Source organism: Hydra vulgaris, chromosome 02 (assembly GCF_038396675.1).
Source record: "Hydra vulgaris chromosome 02, alternate assembly HydraT2T_AEP".
NCBI classification, from domain to species: domain Eukaryota; kingdom Metazoa; phylum Cnidaria; class Hydrozoa; order Anthoathecata; family Hydridae; genus Hydra; species Hydra vulgaris.
In genome coordinates, this window is record NC_088921.1 from 52,308,306 (window position 1) to 52,325,075 (window position 16,770).

Consider the following 16,770-nt stretch of genomic DNA (forward strand, 5'->3'; position numbering starts at 1 on the left):
GTGTAATGTTAGTGTAATGTGCGACGCTCAGTGTATTGTTAGGACATATAATGCTTAAGTTTGTTAAGATATGTGACAATTACTAACTCGGACATTTTTTTCATAGAGAAAAAGAAGGCTTTAAATATTGGGAGCCCTAAGTTATAGCATATGAAGCCTACATACATAAATTCTGCACTGAATACGTATTAAAAACAAAGATTACTTTAGTCAACACCCTGAAAAAGCTTGTTTTATATAGTCTTTTTCAAACTTAATCAAAAAGTTTTCTTACAATTCAAAATACTGAATATTAGGTAAATTGAAAGTAAGATTTTATATTTTGTTTATTATTAATTTTTTCTTCTTTTCAAAAATGCTGATTATATCAAGTGCAATAAAGTACAACCAATAAGGCACAACCTTGGCTCTATACTTTACCCAAAAGGTTCATTATTTCTACATTGTAATAACAATATGATGAACATAATAAGTTAAACATTTGTTTAACTTATTATGTTCGAATTGTATATATAATTCGAAATGTTCTAAAATTTAAAAAATAATACAAGATTACAAGTGCAATGTTCAAAAATATTTGTTAAAAACAAAGTCAACTTTATTTCAAAAAATTATTAAAATAATAAAGACAATAAAACCTCAAGTGCGTGATCAATTTCATCAATGAGCTTCTGCTTATTATATTACTAAATTTCAGAAGAAGCAGACATTTAAATTCATTTTAATATTTTCTTTTAAATTTAATACATAATAAATTTGGTTTAGCTGTTTGGTTACAGTTGTCGCAGTATACGACGAAAATATATTAGTCGTTCCTATTCTAATCAAATTAATATACTTATAACTTAATCTTATTATATTTTTAAGCCAAGCTTGTTATATCTAATTCATCGTTATTATAATTAACTTTACATTGCTTTTCACATAGATGCTTTATGAGAAAAACTTTCTCGAAATAGTTATTAACAACAAATTATCTAGCTTCGTTGCATCAACCAGGGGCGGGTTTTGTCACTCGCCAAGGAGGGGGCTAAAAAGGTTTAAAAAAAAAGAGGTCCGCATATTTTCATTTATAAGTAACTTTTATTTTTAATTTTTTCTACTTTAGTGTAACAATCAAGTTCATATACGTATAAGTACGTATAATAGTCAGTTTCATTCGTCAGTATAATTTTCCAATTCTGTATAATAGTCAATTTACAAAAGAATATTTCTGAAAAATGGGGAAAGGGGCTACTACCTCATGCACCCCCCCCCCCCCTAAAACCCGGAAGTAGCATCAACTATATCTATTTCACTCCTTCAAAAAAAAAAAATATCAAAAAAACTAGAATAAAAATAACATACTTTTTCAAATAATTTATATTCATTAACTAGAAAAACAAGTAGAGGCGGTTCTTCGCTGTGTGTATGTGTGTGTGTGTGTGTGTGTGTGTGTGAGAGAGAGAGAGAGAGAGAGAGAGAGAGAGAGAGAGAGTGAGCGTGTGTAGGGAAGGGATGGGGCCGGTATTATATCTCCTCTGCCCAAAGAAGGCGATTTTCGAGTTATAGTGGGTTTTTTGAGGAGTATAGTTGGTTAGTTGGGTATTTTACACATTTCAGTCGGGTGATTCTTACTTTTAAGGAGTTTTTTTTTTCAAAAAGTAGTCAGTATTTTTTAAGGATTCATCTCCCCCCTTATTTTATTTCAAGAATCGCCTCTTAAAAAAACAACAACATAGACTTGAATGATTTTACATAAAATATATACTTTCTAAATTAAACATTATTTATTTTGCAATTTTATTTAGAACTTTATTTATGTTATTTTGTGATTTTTTTTAACTCTCTTTAAAAATATTATTATTTTCTTCATAATTTTTAATTCGGCAAAACTTTTAAAAAGGACTTTGTTCTTTTAAAAAGTTTTTCTGCATTAAAAAAAGTATTGGGAGCAAATTTTGTCGTAATTTTAAATCAAGCATCTCAAAATGGAAATTAAAAGAGTGGCGTAAGCTATTTAGAAGTTTAACGGAGGAAAACAAATTTTATTAACCTTTAGGCTGCTACTCAATCGATGAATATAAAATTGAGCATGGCATAGTAAATTGTCTCATACAATCTAACTGGGAAAAAATATTTTATTCAATAACTTGATTGCTCTAGTCATGAAAGGTTGAAATACGTAATACTTTGTTGTTCTATTAAATAATTATCTAAGGTTTAATAACTTAGAAGTTTTCTTCTGTAGAGAATAAGGGACAAACCCCCTCGGATATAACCCCCATACTCCCTCATTGCTGCAACTTTTGTTATAAAAAAAAAAGTACGAAAAAAAAAATACATATTTAAAAAGCTAAGTTACATAAAATTACAAATCAATTTTTATGATTAGTTATCAGAAAAATCACGATTTGTATTATTTGAACACTCATAACTTAAATCTTTAGAAGTCTCACCATTTAAAACATTAAATTATTCATCGGACAATCAAATTCAAAACCATTTATTGGCAAGTTTTTGCTTCTTTATGCAGGCAGTTCTCAAAGTGAGTTTATTTCAAGGTCAGGTGTTCTTAAGAGCATATTCAGCAAATGTATAAGTATAGAAATACCCAATTTTTATCCTAGTATGGTGTTCTCGAAGTCTCCAATAATCTTTGTTTTGCGCTTCTTGAGATTCTTTCGAGAGCTAGTTAGTTGGAAGAATACAGAACTTTATAACTTCCGTATTATTCATTAAAATTTTGTGCACTGTAACAGACATGTAATACCACGAAATTAAACCTAAAGCCCTAGTTTCAGAACAAAGTTTTTCAAATTTGACATAATCAATATCATGGCCTGAAGAAAGGGTTCTTAATAAAACGCTTTATTTTTTAATTAATTCGACGTCTAATCTTGGAATCTCTGCGCTCGTTTCTGGATTAAGAAAAAACCTGAGAGATGTGTTGCCATCTTTTGTATTGCCATAACAAGGTTTCGGTCTGTCCATAATAAATCCCATTTGCATTTTAATCTTTTGTTTAATCACTTTCGAATGTTTGTGATACGACATTTAATCTCATTTGATACGAAATTTAATCTCATGGCTTTTAACTTGCCACTTTCCTCTGTCCAAAATATAGCTAATGTGTAGCAAGCATTTCAAAAAATGCTTAAAAAAAAAAAAAAAAAAAAAAAAAAAGAATTTAAGAATGCAAAACTGTTAATTTCTTTTTTATCAACCATACCTTTTAATTTACCATTCATTATTTTTGGAATAGCACCACAAGTATAACATTTTTGTTTAGAGCACGTATCAGTTAAAATACTTCATACTTTTCCGTTTGTCATTTGTCATTGTGTTTCACAATAAATTTAAATTCACCAACGGTACACAGTGTTAGAAAAATTTCAGATATTTCTTTTAAAACTTAGTTTCTAATACTGTAAATTCCAGTGCTTTTTAAAAAATAGGCTTTTAATTGGTCTGCAATAAAGTGTTAACGATGGCCAAGGATTTTGCCAAATAAACATTCCTCAATCTCAACAAGAAAGTGTTGATTTAAGTAGAATATATATTCTACTTAAATCAACACTTTTGTATGTCCAAGTTTTGTATGTTTTGTATGTACCAAGGGCGGGGCCGGCCAGGCCGCGACCTGAGACGCCAAAATTGGGAGGGCGCAAATTTTAATAAATTAAAAAAACAAGAATCAGTTTATGAAACAAATTTCTACGGCGTCGCTGCTGTTGATAAGAAAATTAATTAAAATTTCGCCTCTTGACACAAACTCCTAAATATTAAAGCTCATTTACTGAACAAAAGAGCGCCCTTTAACACTAACATACATTTGATAACTTTTGAACATTATGATTCTATTATGAATCGAACTAAAAAATTATCTGGTGCTAAATTTAAGAAGAAAAGAAAACAGCGCCAAGAAAGTGACGAATAACTACGAAACTGTTTCAAAAAGTGGTTGGTAACAAACTCAGTGGAAAAATAAATTATTTCAGAGGAAATTTGTATTGAAGTTAATGACAGTTCAACAGATCCTATAATTGACTTAAGTTCAGATCATCATTTGGAATTAATTGAAGAGGAGATTTTCATCAGCCAAAGTCAAGAAGAATTTTGCACAACTGGTTTAGAACCAACAAGGAAAGATGGAAATGCCCAGCTTTCAGACCCAGCTGAAATGGACGAGGATGAACTTTATTAAGAAATTTCAGAAACAGAACTCAGATCTTAGTGTAACCTTGTGTTTGACAGCATTATTACACAAATTGAGTGGTGGTTTGAGGCTATATCTGCTGTATCCTCTGATTTTGACTCCCTCAGTGGGCATTCACTCTCTAAAAGTTCAGTGGATGAACTCAAGAAAAATCTCAAATTTGCCAGGCAGATTTAGATTCTTTCGATTTCCAGTCAGAAATGACAAGCTGCCGCAATGATGGACAACTTTGAAAAATCTAGCCCGATCGACATTTTGCGGCTTATTCATAAATATTCTTTAACCGATGATTATCCCAACACGGCAATTGCTATTCGCATCTTCCTCACCATACCAGTCACAGTTACTCCGTGTGTAAGAAGTTTCAGTAAACTTAAGCTTATAAAAAACTATATGAGGTCAACAATGGGCCAAGAACGTTTGTCTAGTTTGGCTATTATTTCAATTGAAAATGAAGTGGCAAACAACATTGATTTTGAATTTGCCTCAAGAAAAGCAAGAAAAGTGACATTGAACTAAAGTTTGTGCAACCTTAATGACAAATTTTACTTATAACTTAATGTGATAAATTTTGTGATCAATAAATCATTTTTTTTGTTTAGTTTTCTTCTTTTTTGGGGGGAAGGGTGGGGAAGGGGGCGCGATTTTCTTTTCTTGCCAGAAGCGCAAAATTGGCTCGGTAGGACCCTATAATAGCAAATAATATATCTGATCAAATTTATGTCGTCTAAAACATATTTGACTGAGTGAAAATGTCATTTGATTTACATTACATTAATAACATTTTTCTTTATAATTTTTTATCCACAACTACAACCCATAATCTGCAGTACCTAGATCTAAAACAGCTAACGATACAAATTTTCACTTTTCTCTAACAAAAAAGTTCGCTCCAACAAATATGCTTTACTTTAGTCTTGTACATAGTCAGCTTTTGTACGCAAATATTGTATGGGCCAGCACCCATAAAACCAAATTGCTAAAATTGCAAAATCTGCAAAACCATGCATGCAAAGCAATTAATTATTTAAATAGGTTAGTAAACCCGGCCCCAGTGATGAAAAGCATGATGGTTCTAGATACTGAGAAACTTAACACATTTCAGATATTAATTTTTAAAATTAAATCACAGCAGTCAAGTTTTCTAATTACAAACCGTGGTCCATCAATATCGAATCGTTTCCAAAATAAAAATATTTAAGACCTAAAAAGCATTTCATCGTTTAAACAACAAACTAAAATGCATCTCCTTAATTCCTGACATATATATTATAGTTTACAGTATTTGTTTTCAGATTTTTTTGTATTTTTTCTTTTTATTTTTTTTTGTATTTTTTTTTTCTTCTTCTTATGTGTTTTAATTTTTTTTTTTTTTTCAAATTTTTACACAAAAAAAAAAAAAAAAAAAAAAATGAGTTTTGATTTATTAAATTTTTATTTTACTTTAAAAATTAAAGTGTTTTTTATTTTTATTTTAATGAGTGACTAAAGGGGCTCTATAAATAGGTTGTGATGATAAATACATCATCCTTACCTTCTTTGAGTCCCTGATTGATTATAACAGTATATATATATATATTATAAATTAAATAGATTAAAAAAGTTTTTTATAAAGGTTTTTTATGTTTACGATGTTATTTATTTTATATGAAAAATTGTAATGTTGTTTAGTCAGCGAAATAAAAGTTAAATAATAATAAATAATAAATACTTTAAATGCATAGAGAAAAGGAGAAAGCTGACAATCTCTTTGGGAGGGGGGGGGGGAGAGTAAAGAGGAAATGAGTTGAAAAATACGCATTGCATTAGGGATGGAGAAGGAGGGGAGGAAGGATGATGAGAGGAGTTTTCAAAATTCTTAGTTTTCGGCGTACGGATTTTATAAAACAAATACAATTTTAAAAAAAAATATTCGGCTGTCGTTGTATTAATACAAAATGTGTTCGCGCGGGAAACCTGATAAACTAAATAATACTCTTGTAGTAAAACTATATTTTATTTATCGTCTTTTGTCAGTTATTAAGTATTATTACATTTATTAAGTGATATTTTTCAATTTTAGATAAAATTATAAGAGTATTAATTAAAAAAAATAAAAAATAATGCCTGTTTTAACAGACGAAAGAGAAGCTACGGATCACAAGTATGCATGATTTTTTTTCAAATGTTTACTTTAAACTAAAACAAAGACATTTTACAGATTTTTTAATTATTTTTAATTGACGTTAAATATAATCAGAAACTGTAACATTTTAGTTATCTAGAATATTATAATAATATCCTGTTGATAATTATTAAGATTATCAACTTCAATTTATTATTTTTGTTTAATTTATTATTTTTTGTAATTTTAAGTTAGATTTCATTTGTTTGTTTACTTTAATTTTGCTTTTATAAAAAATACTTTTTCCATTACTCATGCAAAATAAAATACTTTAAACCTCTTCACTTTTTCACATGTACCGTAAAAAAAGGTTGATTTTTTCAATTAATTTTGATTTTTCTTCTATACTAGCCATTCCAGAGGATTTTTTTTTGTCAATATATTTATATATGATTAACATAGTTGTATAGAATTTAAAAAGACTTGAAAGATGAGAAGCCTTTTAACTTTAGAAGTTAATTGGATTCAAAATTATTGCATTTTTTGTGCTGGAAAAACTAATGATTTTTTGACAAAATACCTTGTCATTGAGTATGAAAAATTTGGAGTGAAATGGTACTGAAATTAAATATAAAAACATCGCAAATCAAAACAAACAATATGCAAAGGAATAAAAACATTATATACATAATTTCTAAACAAAATTCCTAAGCACCATTTCCTCAAAAAAACATAAATATATACTTGATTTGAATAGAGGAAAGGCATACATAGTTTTTAAACGCTTTTATACTACTATACATAGTTTTTAAACGCTAAGAACTTAGAAATTATGTTTAAATGTTAAAATGGGTTCCCTATTCCATTAGATTTCTTATCCTTTTTTAATCTATATGGAAATTTGATATTGCTAGCTATACCTTTTCTTGTATATTTGCATTTTTTTTTTTAATATTATTTATTGCTATGTGGCTAAATTATTTTTGGATTGTGTTTAAATTAACTTAGCTAAACACAAAAGATAAAAGTAATTTGTATAACTGTCATGTTTTAAAAATTAGTATTAGATTTTTTTTATACAGCCCAATCAGAAAAATATTTTCACACTTTTGAGGACCTTTTTCTTTTTGCTAACCCAAAAAAGGGTCCTTAAAAATTGTCTGACATAAATATATGACAATATATATAAAGTATTATTATAACTCACTGACTGTGCTGAGATCAAGCAATACAGATTCTGTAGTAAATTTTTCTAAATCTAATTTTTTTAATATTTGTAAACATTCTTGATCCCAGAATGGGCTGCTCTTATTAGCCATATTGGTTGTTGATATAAACAAAATAGTTCATATGTGACTAGGTACAAGTTAACTCCAAAGTTAAACTTCTTTGCTTATACCTTTGTTTGCTTTGAGTGCTTTGTTTGTCTTCCTGTTTACTTGTAGAATAGAATAATGGAAACTGGAAGTAAAACATAACTTTTGCTCTTAGATCCTGAATTTAGGGAACTAAGAGGAACTTGGTTGCCTTGAAAGAAAGAAGTTCTATATGTTTTTTGTTTTCTGCATAAACAACATACTGTAAGACACAAAATGCTGGAATTATGACTGATCAGATTATTAAGCATCTGTTTGATATAGACCGTGTAAATTAAATGTCATTGATTACTATTGAGGAAGACATTTTGTTCCTATAGCTGCAAAAAGAAGGTAGCATTGGGTACATGGTATAAAAAAACATAGAGTTATCAGTGCTGGAAGTTAGAATAGTTGAATAGAGAATAAATCTGCTGCAGCCGAACAATCAGCAGAAGACCAAAGGAGACTTAGTAAAGACGGAGTTAAAAATATTTGGCTACACAACTTTACAGAATGACAGAAACAATACTGATGAAAACACTAATTGTTCTGATTATAAATCGAGCACACTAAAATGAAGAATGTATCAGGATTGGCCAGGAAGGGGTGCGAAAACAAGCCTTTTTATAACCCACAAATAATATATTATTTTGACGATTTTTTGTTCCTTTTATAATAAGTATTTGTCGAAAACAAAATATTTTATTTTTAAACATTAAAATATTGTTTGCATTCACAGCTTCCGAGGTCATGTTCCACATCTCAGCAACTCAGTAAGAAAAACCATAGTTTCCTAAATCCAAGCTACAAAATTGTTTGCCTATTTTATAAAAATTACCCTGGATGTGGCTATTGTCAATTGTATAGAATATAGATTGTTCTGTACAATTTTTTTAAAGGCCCCGAATTTTGAGTGACCCCAAACCAAGCAACTGTAGTCTATTATGATAGGACAAGTTTTTAAGGTTCTTAATTTTCTTTGTAAATTTTTGTTGGACACTTTCAACTGATTTAATCAATCCAATTTGGTGTGGCAACTGGTGAAAAATATTCTAAAATTGGTCATATATATGGAGTGAAAGCTACATATATACGTAATATCGTATATTTTTTATATTTATATAAGTATACATTTTTTATTATAAATTCTTTGAATAAAAAAATTATATAAACTTTTTAAAGAAACAATTTAATTATTTTTCCTATTGTTTATGTTACTGCAAAGAACTGTTAAGAATCTTTTTTTTTAACTTTTAAATGTGCGTATTTATTAAGCAATCATTAGATGTAAGTTACTTTATTTAAAAGAGTTTCCCATAATATTATATCATAAAAACATTAGTAGAGATAAACTATGTTGTTCATACCAAATGAATAACATCGTTTGTTTAAATAATCAAATTAAATAATCAAATTATTATAATTTATTATTTATTTATAAAATGCGACCCCTGCATGACTGTAATATTTCACTTAATTGTGTTGTCTCTTTGTTTTGTGACAACATCCAGCAATATTATAATCCATAAAAAGCCTCACACTTTATTTGAGTAACTGTTTAGGCATAGTTTATTGCATACTGATTTCCATCACCATGTTATTAAAGTTATCCTTTTACATGTTTTTAAGCTGTGCTTTGGAGGATTATATGGTCCTGAAAATAAACTATTTGAGTGTTTCTATGACTCTAGGTTTATCTATTTTTTTTTTTTTAATATCTTCACTACTATTAAAGTTGAAAGTTACTGGAAGAGAAAAGATAAAGTTTATGTTTTTTTTATAGTATTTATAGAAAAGAGAAAGAGAAGCAACATTATGACGATATGATAATGGTTAAAGGTTGGTTGCAAGAGCAGGTCCAAATAAGTTTAGAATGCGTTTTTGCACCTTGTCTAAAACAGAAAGGGTATCATTCGAAGATCTGCCCCAGTTAGGTAAGAAGCACATTTGTCAGAAGGAAGACAAAAGATTTCTACCCAAGGACCATCACAAAGAAAATCATGGAAAAAGTCCCATCAGCTTCAAGCACCTAAGGGTAAATGTGGAGAAACTAGGCACTGACTAAGATCAGAAACAAGACATAAGTCAAGTTGAGAAAGTAAATGATTTGAGTTGTCTGGAAAGCAAGTTGGAAAATTGACTATTTGAGTTAGAGATTGAGAAAGGCAAAAGTTGTGGGTCTTGCCTGCAGAGTCACTGACACTAAAGCTAAGCTATTCAGTATGCTCAGTCACTAGCAACAACAATATTGGGTGAATGATAAAGAGAGATAATATGGTCAATTTAATCAGAAATAGCACCAAAGAGAGTGCAGTCTTGAAATAAAGGAGAGTGGTATAGAACAAAGAGAAAGGCGATAGAGTGAAGTGGTGCTAAATGAAAGGACATAAAGGAGTAGTCTGTGTAGACATAAAAGAGTAGTCTGTGGACCTAGTTTCCTGACAAATGGGTGAATTCTTATGGATGTAAATGCCTAGGCTAAACATGTGACTATTGGAGTCTTTACAAAAGGAAGATAACCATCAACACAAAGATCACAAGATGAAACGACCAAACTCAAATTAGTCTCACAAAGAGCAAGTCTGGTAAATTTTGCAAGAGATAAGACAACAGAAGAAAAGTTTCTTTGAAGGCCACGAATATCAGTGAATGATAGATTTAGAGAGCATAATGATGACGATGGTTTTTTGAGTTTTATTGGTTTTGGTACTTTCGTTATTTTGCATTAAACTACTATAGTGTAAGGACTGACATCTGCCCATTCACAACACTGGTAATTTATTTGATAGGCATTTTATGCTATGTAGTGAAAAAAAAAAAAAAGGTAAAAAGATTCTATCTGTTGACCAACTTCACACTCCTATTCTATTATCTCCTAATTATTTTATTATCTCTATTGTTCTATTATCCTATTATTCTATTATCTCCTAATGAGGGTACATCTCTAAAACTCAGTTTTATGGTTCTGAGGCCGGCTGTTAGTCAGGTTTCCCGAACTCTGTGGTAGCTCTCAGAAAGGCTGATTCCATCAACAACTGAAAAATATCAAAGTATTAACAGTGCCATGTTGCGCATGGACATTTACATTCGTAAGAATTCACTTATTTGTCGTAAAACTAGGTTTGAATCCACAGACTATTCTTTCATGTGCTTTCGTTTAGCACCACTTCACTCTATTGCCTTTCTATTTTTTCTATATCGCTCTCCTTCATCTCAAGACTGCACTCTTTTTGATGTTATTTCTGATCATATTAACCAAGCCCTCCCTCTTCCATCAGCCAATATAGTTGTTGTCGGTGACTTAAATGCTCACCACTCTGAATGGCTTGGCTCTAGTGTCAGTGATTCTGCAGGCATTAAAGCCCACAAATTTTGCCTTTCTAAATCCCTAACTCAAATAGTCAACTTTTCAACTCACTTTCCTGACAACCCGAATCATTTACCTTCTCTACTCGACTTATGTCTTGTTTCTGATCCTAGTCAGTGCTCAGTTTCTCCACACTCACCCTTAGGTGCTTCTAATCACAGTTTGATCTCTCTAAAACTAATATCTCATTCTTCTTCATCATCTGAATCCCCTTATTATCGAACCTCTTACAACTACAGTAAAGCTGACTGGGATTCTTTCCGTGATTTTCGTTGTGATGGCCCTGGAGTAGAAATCTTTTGTCTTCCTGTCGACAAATGCGCATCTTACATAACTTCGTGGATTCAGGCTGGCATGAAATCTTTTGTTCCCTTTCGACAAATCCAGGTCAAGCCTCACTCTCCTCCATGGTTTTCCTCGAACTGTGCTGCTGTGATTGCCAATGGAATCAGTTACTTCCATATTTATCAACAAAACAATTCTCCATGAAACAGAAGTCTGTTTATTACTGCTAAAAACCATTGTGAAAAGGTTTTGTCTAACGCCAAAGCCCGCTATTCTCAGGTCATGAAATCTCGTATCTTATCTCAAAAATTAGGCTCTCGTGACTTCTGGAGAATCTTTAATAGTATTAATAATAAGGGCAAATCTTTAATTCCACCTCTCTTGTATGGTTCAGACTTTGTCACCTCACCAAAAGACAAAGCCGAATTGCTATTGCTAAAAACTTTTCATCAATATCATCTCTTGATTCCACTAGTTGCGTTCTACCTGATATTGCCAACAAACAGGTTGATCCATTGCTTGACATTCATCTCACTCCAGCTTCTGTATCTAAAGTGATTTCCTGCCTTGACTTCTACAGCTTGTGGCCCGAACAACATACCTGTTATTGTCTTGCAGAAGTGTTCTCCGGAGCTGTCGTCTATACTCTCAAAACTATTCAACAAGTGCTTATCAGAGTCTTGTTTTCCAGCCTGCTGGAAAGAGGCATCTGTTATCCCTATTTTCTAAAGTTCTGGAGAGCGATCTGATTCGTCTAACTACCGTCCCATTAGTCTTCTTCCTATCATAAGCAAGGTTTTTGAATCTTTAAATAACAAACACTTAATTTCTCATCTTGAATCTAATAACTTACTTTCTGACCATCAATATGGATTTCGATCTTCTCGTTCTACAGCTGATTTGCTAACAGTAATAGCAGATAGGTTTTATCGGGCATTAGATAAAGGTGGAGAGGTTAAGGCCATCGCTCTTGACATTTCAAAAGCTTTTGATAAAGTTTGGCATGCTGGTCTTCTCCATAAGCTTTCTTCTTATGGTGTATCTGGCAACATCTGTAAGATTTTTGAATCCTTCCTTTCCAATCGTAGTATAAAAGTTGTCCTTGATGGACAGCACTCTTCTTCTTATTCTGTAACTTTAGGGGCTCCTCAAGGTTCTATCCTTTGTCCTATACTCTTTTTAATTTACATTAACGATCTTCCAGATATTCTCACATCTAAGGTGGCATTGTTTGCTGATGATACTACCATTTATTTTTGTCGTGATAAGTAACCAACACTCTCTGATTGCTTGGAGCTTGAAAAGGGTCTCACTTCTGCTACAGCATGGGGCTCACAGTGGCTGGTGAACTTAAATACTCAATTTTTTTCAGCCAATCGTTATCGCAATAGTTTAGATCTTCCTATATTTATGAACGGTGATGTACTCGATGAGTCACCTACTCTTCATCTTCTAGGATTAACTCTTACTTCCAATCTTTCTTGGAAACCATATATCAAATCAGTTGCAAAATTAGCATCTGCTAAGATTGCATCTCTTTATCGAGCTCGTCACTTTCTTACTTCGGATTCTATTCTCTATTTCTATAAATCTCAAATCCGGCCTTGTATGGAATACTGTTGCCATACCTGGGGCAGATCTTCTAATGATGCCCTTTTTCTTTTAAACAAGGTGCAAAAACGCATTGTAAACATAGTTGGAGCTGCTGTTGCAGCCAATCTCCAACCATTATTACATCGTCGTAATGTTGCTTCTCTTTCTCTTTTCTACGAATGCTATAATGGGCACTGCTCTAAAGAGCTAGCGTCTCTTGTGCCATCAGCTAAAACTCATTCTCGTGTTACTTGTCATTCAATTAAGTCTCATCCCTTTTCTGTGATTGTTCCTAAGGGCTTCAAAAATGCATATTCGTCTAGTTTTTTTCCTCAAACATCAGCTCTTTGGAATTTGCTTCCTTCATCATGCTTTCCTGATTTATATAATTTGCATTCCTTTAAGTCGTCTATCAATCTTTGTCTTGCTCTACGATCTTCATCTTTTCTCTTTCAGTAACTTCCAACTTTAATTAGTGGCTGTTTGCTGCCTTGTTGGAAGCGAAGATGTTTAAAAATAAAAAAAATGTTGTGTTTTTTCTTGATTTCACTGACAATAGCTTTAAGTACTTAGTTGAATAAAAGTTTTCACTTTATTTTTTAGTTGTACCAAATTTTTATGCCATTATCAAACACTATTTTCCGTAACCTTAATCATTGAGCAAAATTGAAATGTTTACGCATTTGAAAGTATGGTATGCAACATTTATACTTTTTTACTTTTGCATGTTATAAATTCATCATTTAAATTGAACAAATTCTTTGGTCTCTTTGAGGTTTAATATTTATGATTGAACTACTATAATTTGAAAACTCTTTCTATTTTTAGTATATTAAATATTTCTTTTTATTATAACTAACATATTTTGATGATTTTATGATCTTATTTGCATAAGTTCAACTGTAAAATGTAAACATCTGACAGTATTTGCCCAATATTAGATTTTTGTATTGAACCAATATTGTTGTCAATATTAGAGTAATATTTGTTTATAATATTGGTGCAATATTGATTGCAATATTAGACCAATATTTCAAACAAAATTACCATGAATTGCTAAATGTTTACTTTTTATATTAAACCAATATCATGAAAAGTATTGCACCAATATTAAGATGTAATATTCAGCGTGGAAAATAACGGGCGGTCAACAGTCACTTACCGCCCGAAATGACTGAAATTGATATTTTGACCTCTCAAAACGGATTCTTCCCGGTCAAGGTTGACCGGTTGAAAAAAAAAAGAGTTATATAATGTTTGACAAATTAACAGGATGTCTTTGAAAATGCATATACCAAAATTTCATAAAATGTAAATCTTTGAAAAAAGCTTTAAATATAATATTATCGTCTGTACGCTACTTTAAATCGCTTTGTTAGTGAGTATTATAAATGACGTAAACTATTAATTTTTTTTTGCTTCACTTATCAAGACTAATTTCATTTTACTGGTGGTGAATTCCATAACTGCTCTTTTCCATAAATGATTGAAGTTCTTATTTTATTATTGTTTTAATAATAATATAATATTAACTAAGAACATTTTTTTACTCCTACATTTTATTTATATTTCCTTTATATCATTTTATTTATTTTTTAAATTTCAATGAAAAAATGCCTTTATTTTTTATTTTTAGTTAAATTTATCCGTAGTCAACAAAATTTACAAATTATTGACTTAAAGCGGCACACCAAGTCCCTCTGTGATGAAAATAAATTTTTTAGATTTCAATTAGTTAAGACTCTGAAAAAAAAAAAAGTTCGTATTTGAAATAGTCGAGGTTCTTTGTGTTCACCGCATTTTGGGTCAAAGAATTCCATGGGTTGACAACACGGTCGGTGAGAAAATAGTTTCTTTCTGAGCAGTTTTGAATAAAATGTCGTTTGAGTTGCTTTGTGTGTCCACGCGGTCGATGACTCTACTTTAAAGACTCTTTGTTCGGTTGACGCTGAGTGACTGAGAAGTTAGCTTTAATATTTAGATAAAATTTAAGTTACCAAATGCGCGTTTGCTGTTTTTTCTACTATTGAAATCTTAAAAATATATATATATATATATATATATATATATATATATATATATATATATATATATATATATTGTAGTATAAAGTTTCGTTTTAAGTATCATAAATAACTTTGATAGTATTTCATAAAACGATTGTCATGATTTTATTAAATATTAGTTCAGCATCTGCCAGCGAGAGGCATTAACATTATCAACTAATTAACATTAGCAGTTTATAAAATGATTTAAAATGAAAATGAATGAAAGATATAAAATGATACAAATGAGAAATAAAATGTGCAATCATTTTTCTTTCTCAACATCAGTACAGATTGAAGTTCTTATTTAACCATTATTTAAAATTAATGTAACTAAGAACATTTTCTCCTTTTTTTTTCATTTATTTTTCTTGTAACCTTTTCCCGCGATTTCCGAAGTCATAGCAATGAATGAGTTACTTTTATATAAATTTCAAATTAACAATTTCGAATTTGCACATTTTTATATATTATTAGATTGTAAGAGAATCGTCAAACATCAACACTTCAAAATGGAGGCGACTAAAAAGAGACAAACAACACTTTCATTTTTAACACAAGCAGGATCGGAATTAAAACCATCTGGTGAAAAGAAGAAAAAACTCAATAGTAGGAAATTACAGCTAACAACAGCTCAAAAATGGGTAAAGGCTACTTTTGCAAAATATAATGCAAAAGAATGGCTAGAGATATTAAATAATGGAAATTATGTTACAGATTAAAATGTACTGTATGTCGTCAGTATACTAAACAAATTGATATTTATAAAGGCTATACGCCAGAATGGGGAAGATTTATAAAGGATATACGCGACATCAAAGAGCCTACGAATTAGCAATAAAAAGTACAGGAATGGATGTAAGCGAACGAAATGATAAATTAAGCAGCCTGCAGAAAGAAATGCAGCAAACTGATATCTTATCGGGCCTGAAAACCATGCCCGCAAAATATCTAAATTTAAGAAGAAAAAAATTTGAAGTAGCATACTTTATTGCAAAAGAAGAGTTTCCGCTTAGCATATACTCTAAAATACTACGTTTGGAAGAAAATCATGGTGTAGAGTTTGGCCAAGCATATAGAAATAAAATAACTTGTGGAACTTTTATTGATTACATTGGATTGTTTGTCAAATATTCTCAGAATTAAATTAAAAACACAAAATTACTTCAGTATTTTAATTGATGTATCAACAGATGTATCTGTAATTGAAAAAGAAGCTATATTTATTATCAGTTTCGATCCTACTCCAATAGGAAAGACCGAGATATGCGTTGAGTGTTTTTTTCTTCCTATTTCTGATCTTGAATACGGAATATCTGAAGGAGTTTTCAATAAAATCAGTCAATCCCTTGAATCAGAAGGTATCGAAAATTTTAAAACTAAATTGGTTGGTTTTGGTGCTGATGGCGCAGCTGTAAATAGAGGAAGTAGGACAAGTGTAAATGTATTACTCCAGAAAGAAGTTGGTTGGTGTGTTGCACTTTGCCTTGAGTTAGCGTTAAAAGATAAATCATTTTGAAAATGCATAACTTTTAAAAAAAATTCCCTAAAAAAGTTACGACAGCTAGGAAAGCTTGTTGCTATCCTTGAAGAAGGTAATTCATTTGACATTGCAGGTATTCGCCCCTAAAAAGCATCAGATATATTGGATTTTTTTTTTCAATTTTATCTATAAAAAATATTTTATAAAATAATATACTTTATTAAATGCTCGTTTTTTTATACAACATAAGTTTTTTATAAAACAGTGTTTTGAGCAATAAAAACTTTTTATAAAATAAAATACTTGTGCAATAATAAATAGGAACATGATGGATTGT

The 16,770-nt window shown here is 30.6% G+C and overlaps 1 protein-coding gene across 1 annotated transcript in view; it reads left to right on the forward strand.

The window, feature by feature from the left end:
* The first annotated feature begins 6,164 nt into the window (after positions 1-6,164).
* The window catches only part of LOC100202736 (DNA (cytosine-5)-methyltransferase PliMCI), a 105,231-nt gene continuing 94,625 nt past the window's right edge, over positions 6,165-16,770 (forward strand). The window contains exon 1 of the mRNA XM_065791342.1: positions 6,165-6,341. Coding sequence (XP_065647414.1) covers positions 6,301-6,341 — 41 coding nt within the window. The 5' untranslated portion in view covers positions 6,165-6,300. The remainder of the gene's footprint in view (positions 6,342-16,770) is intronic.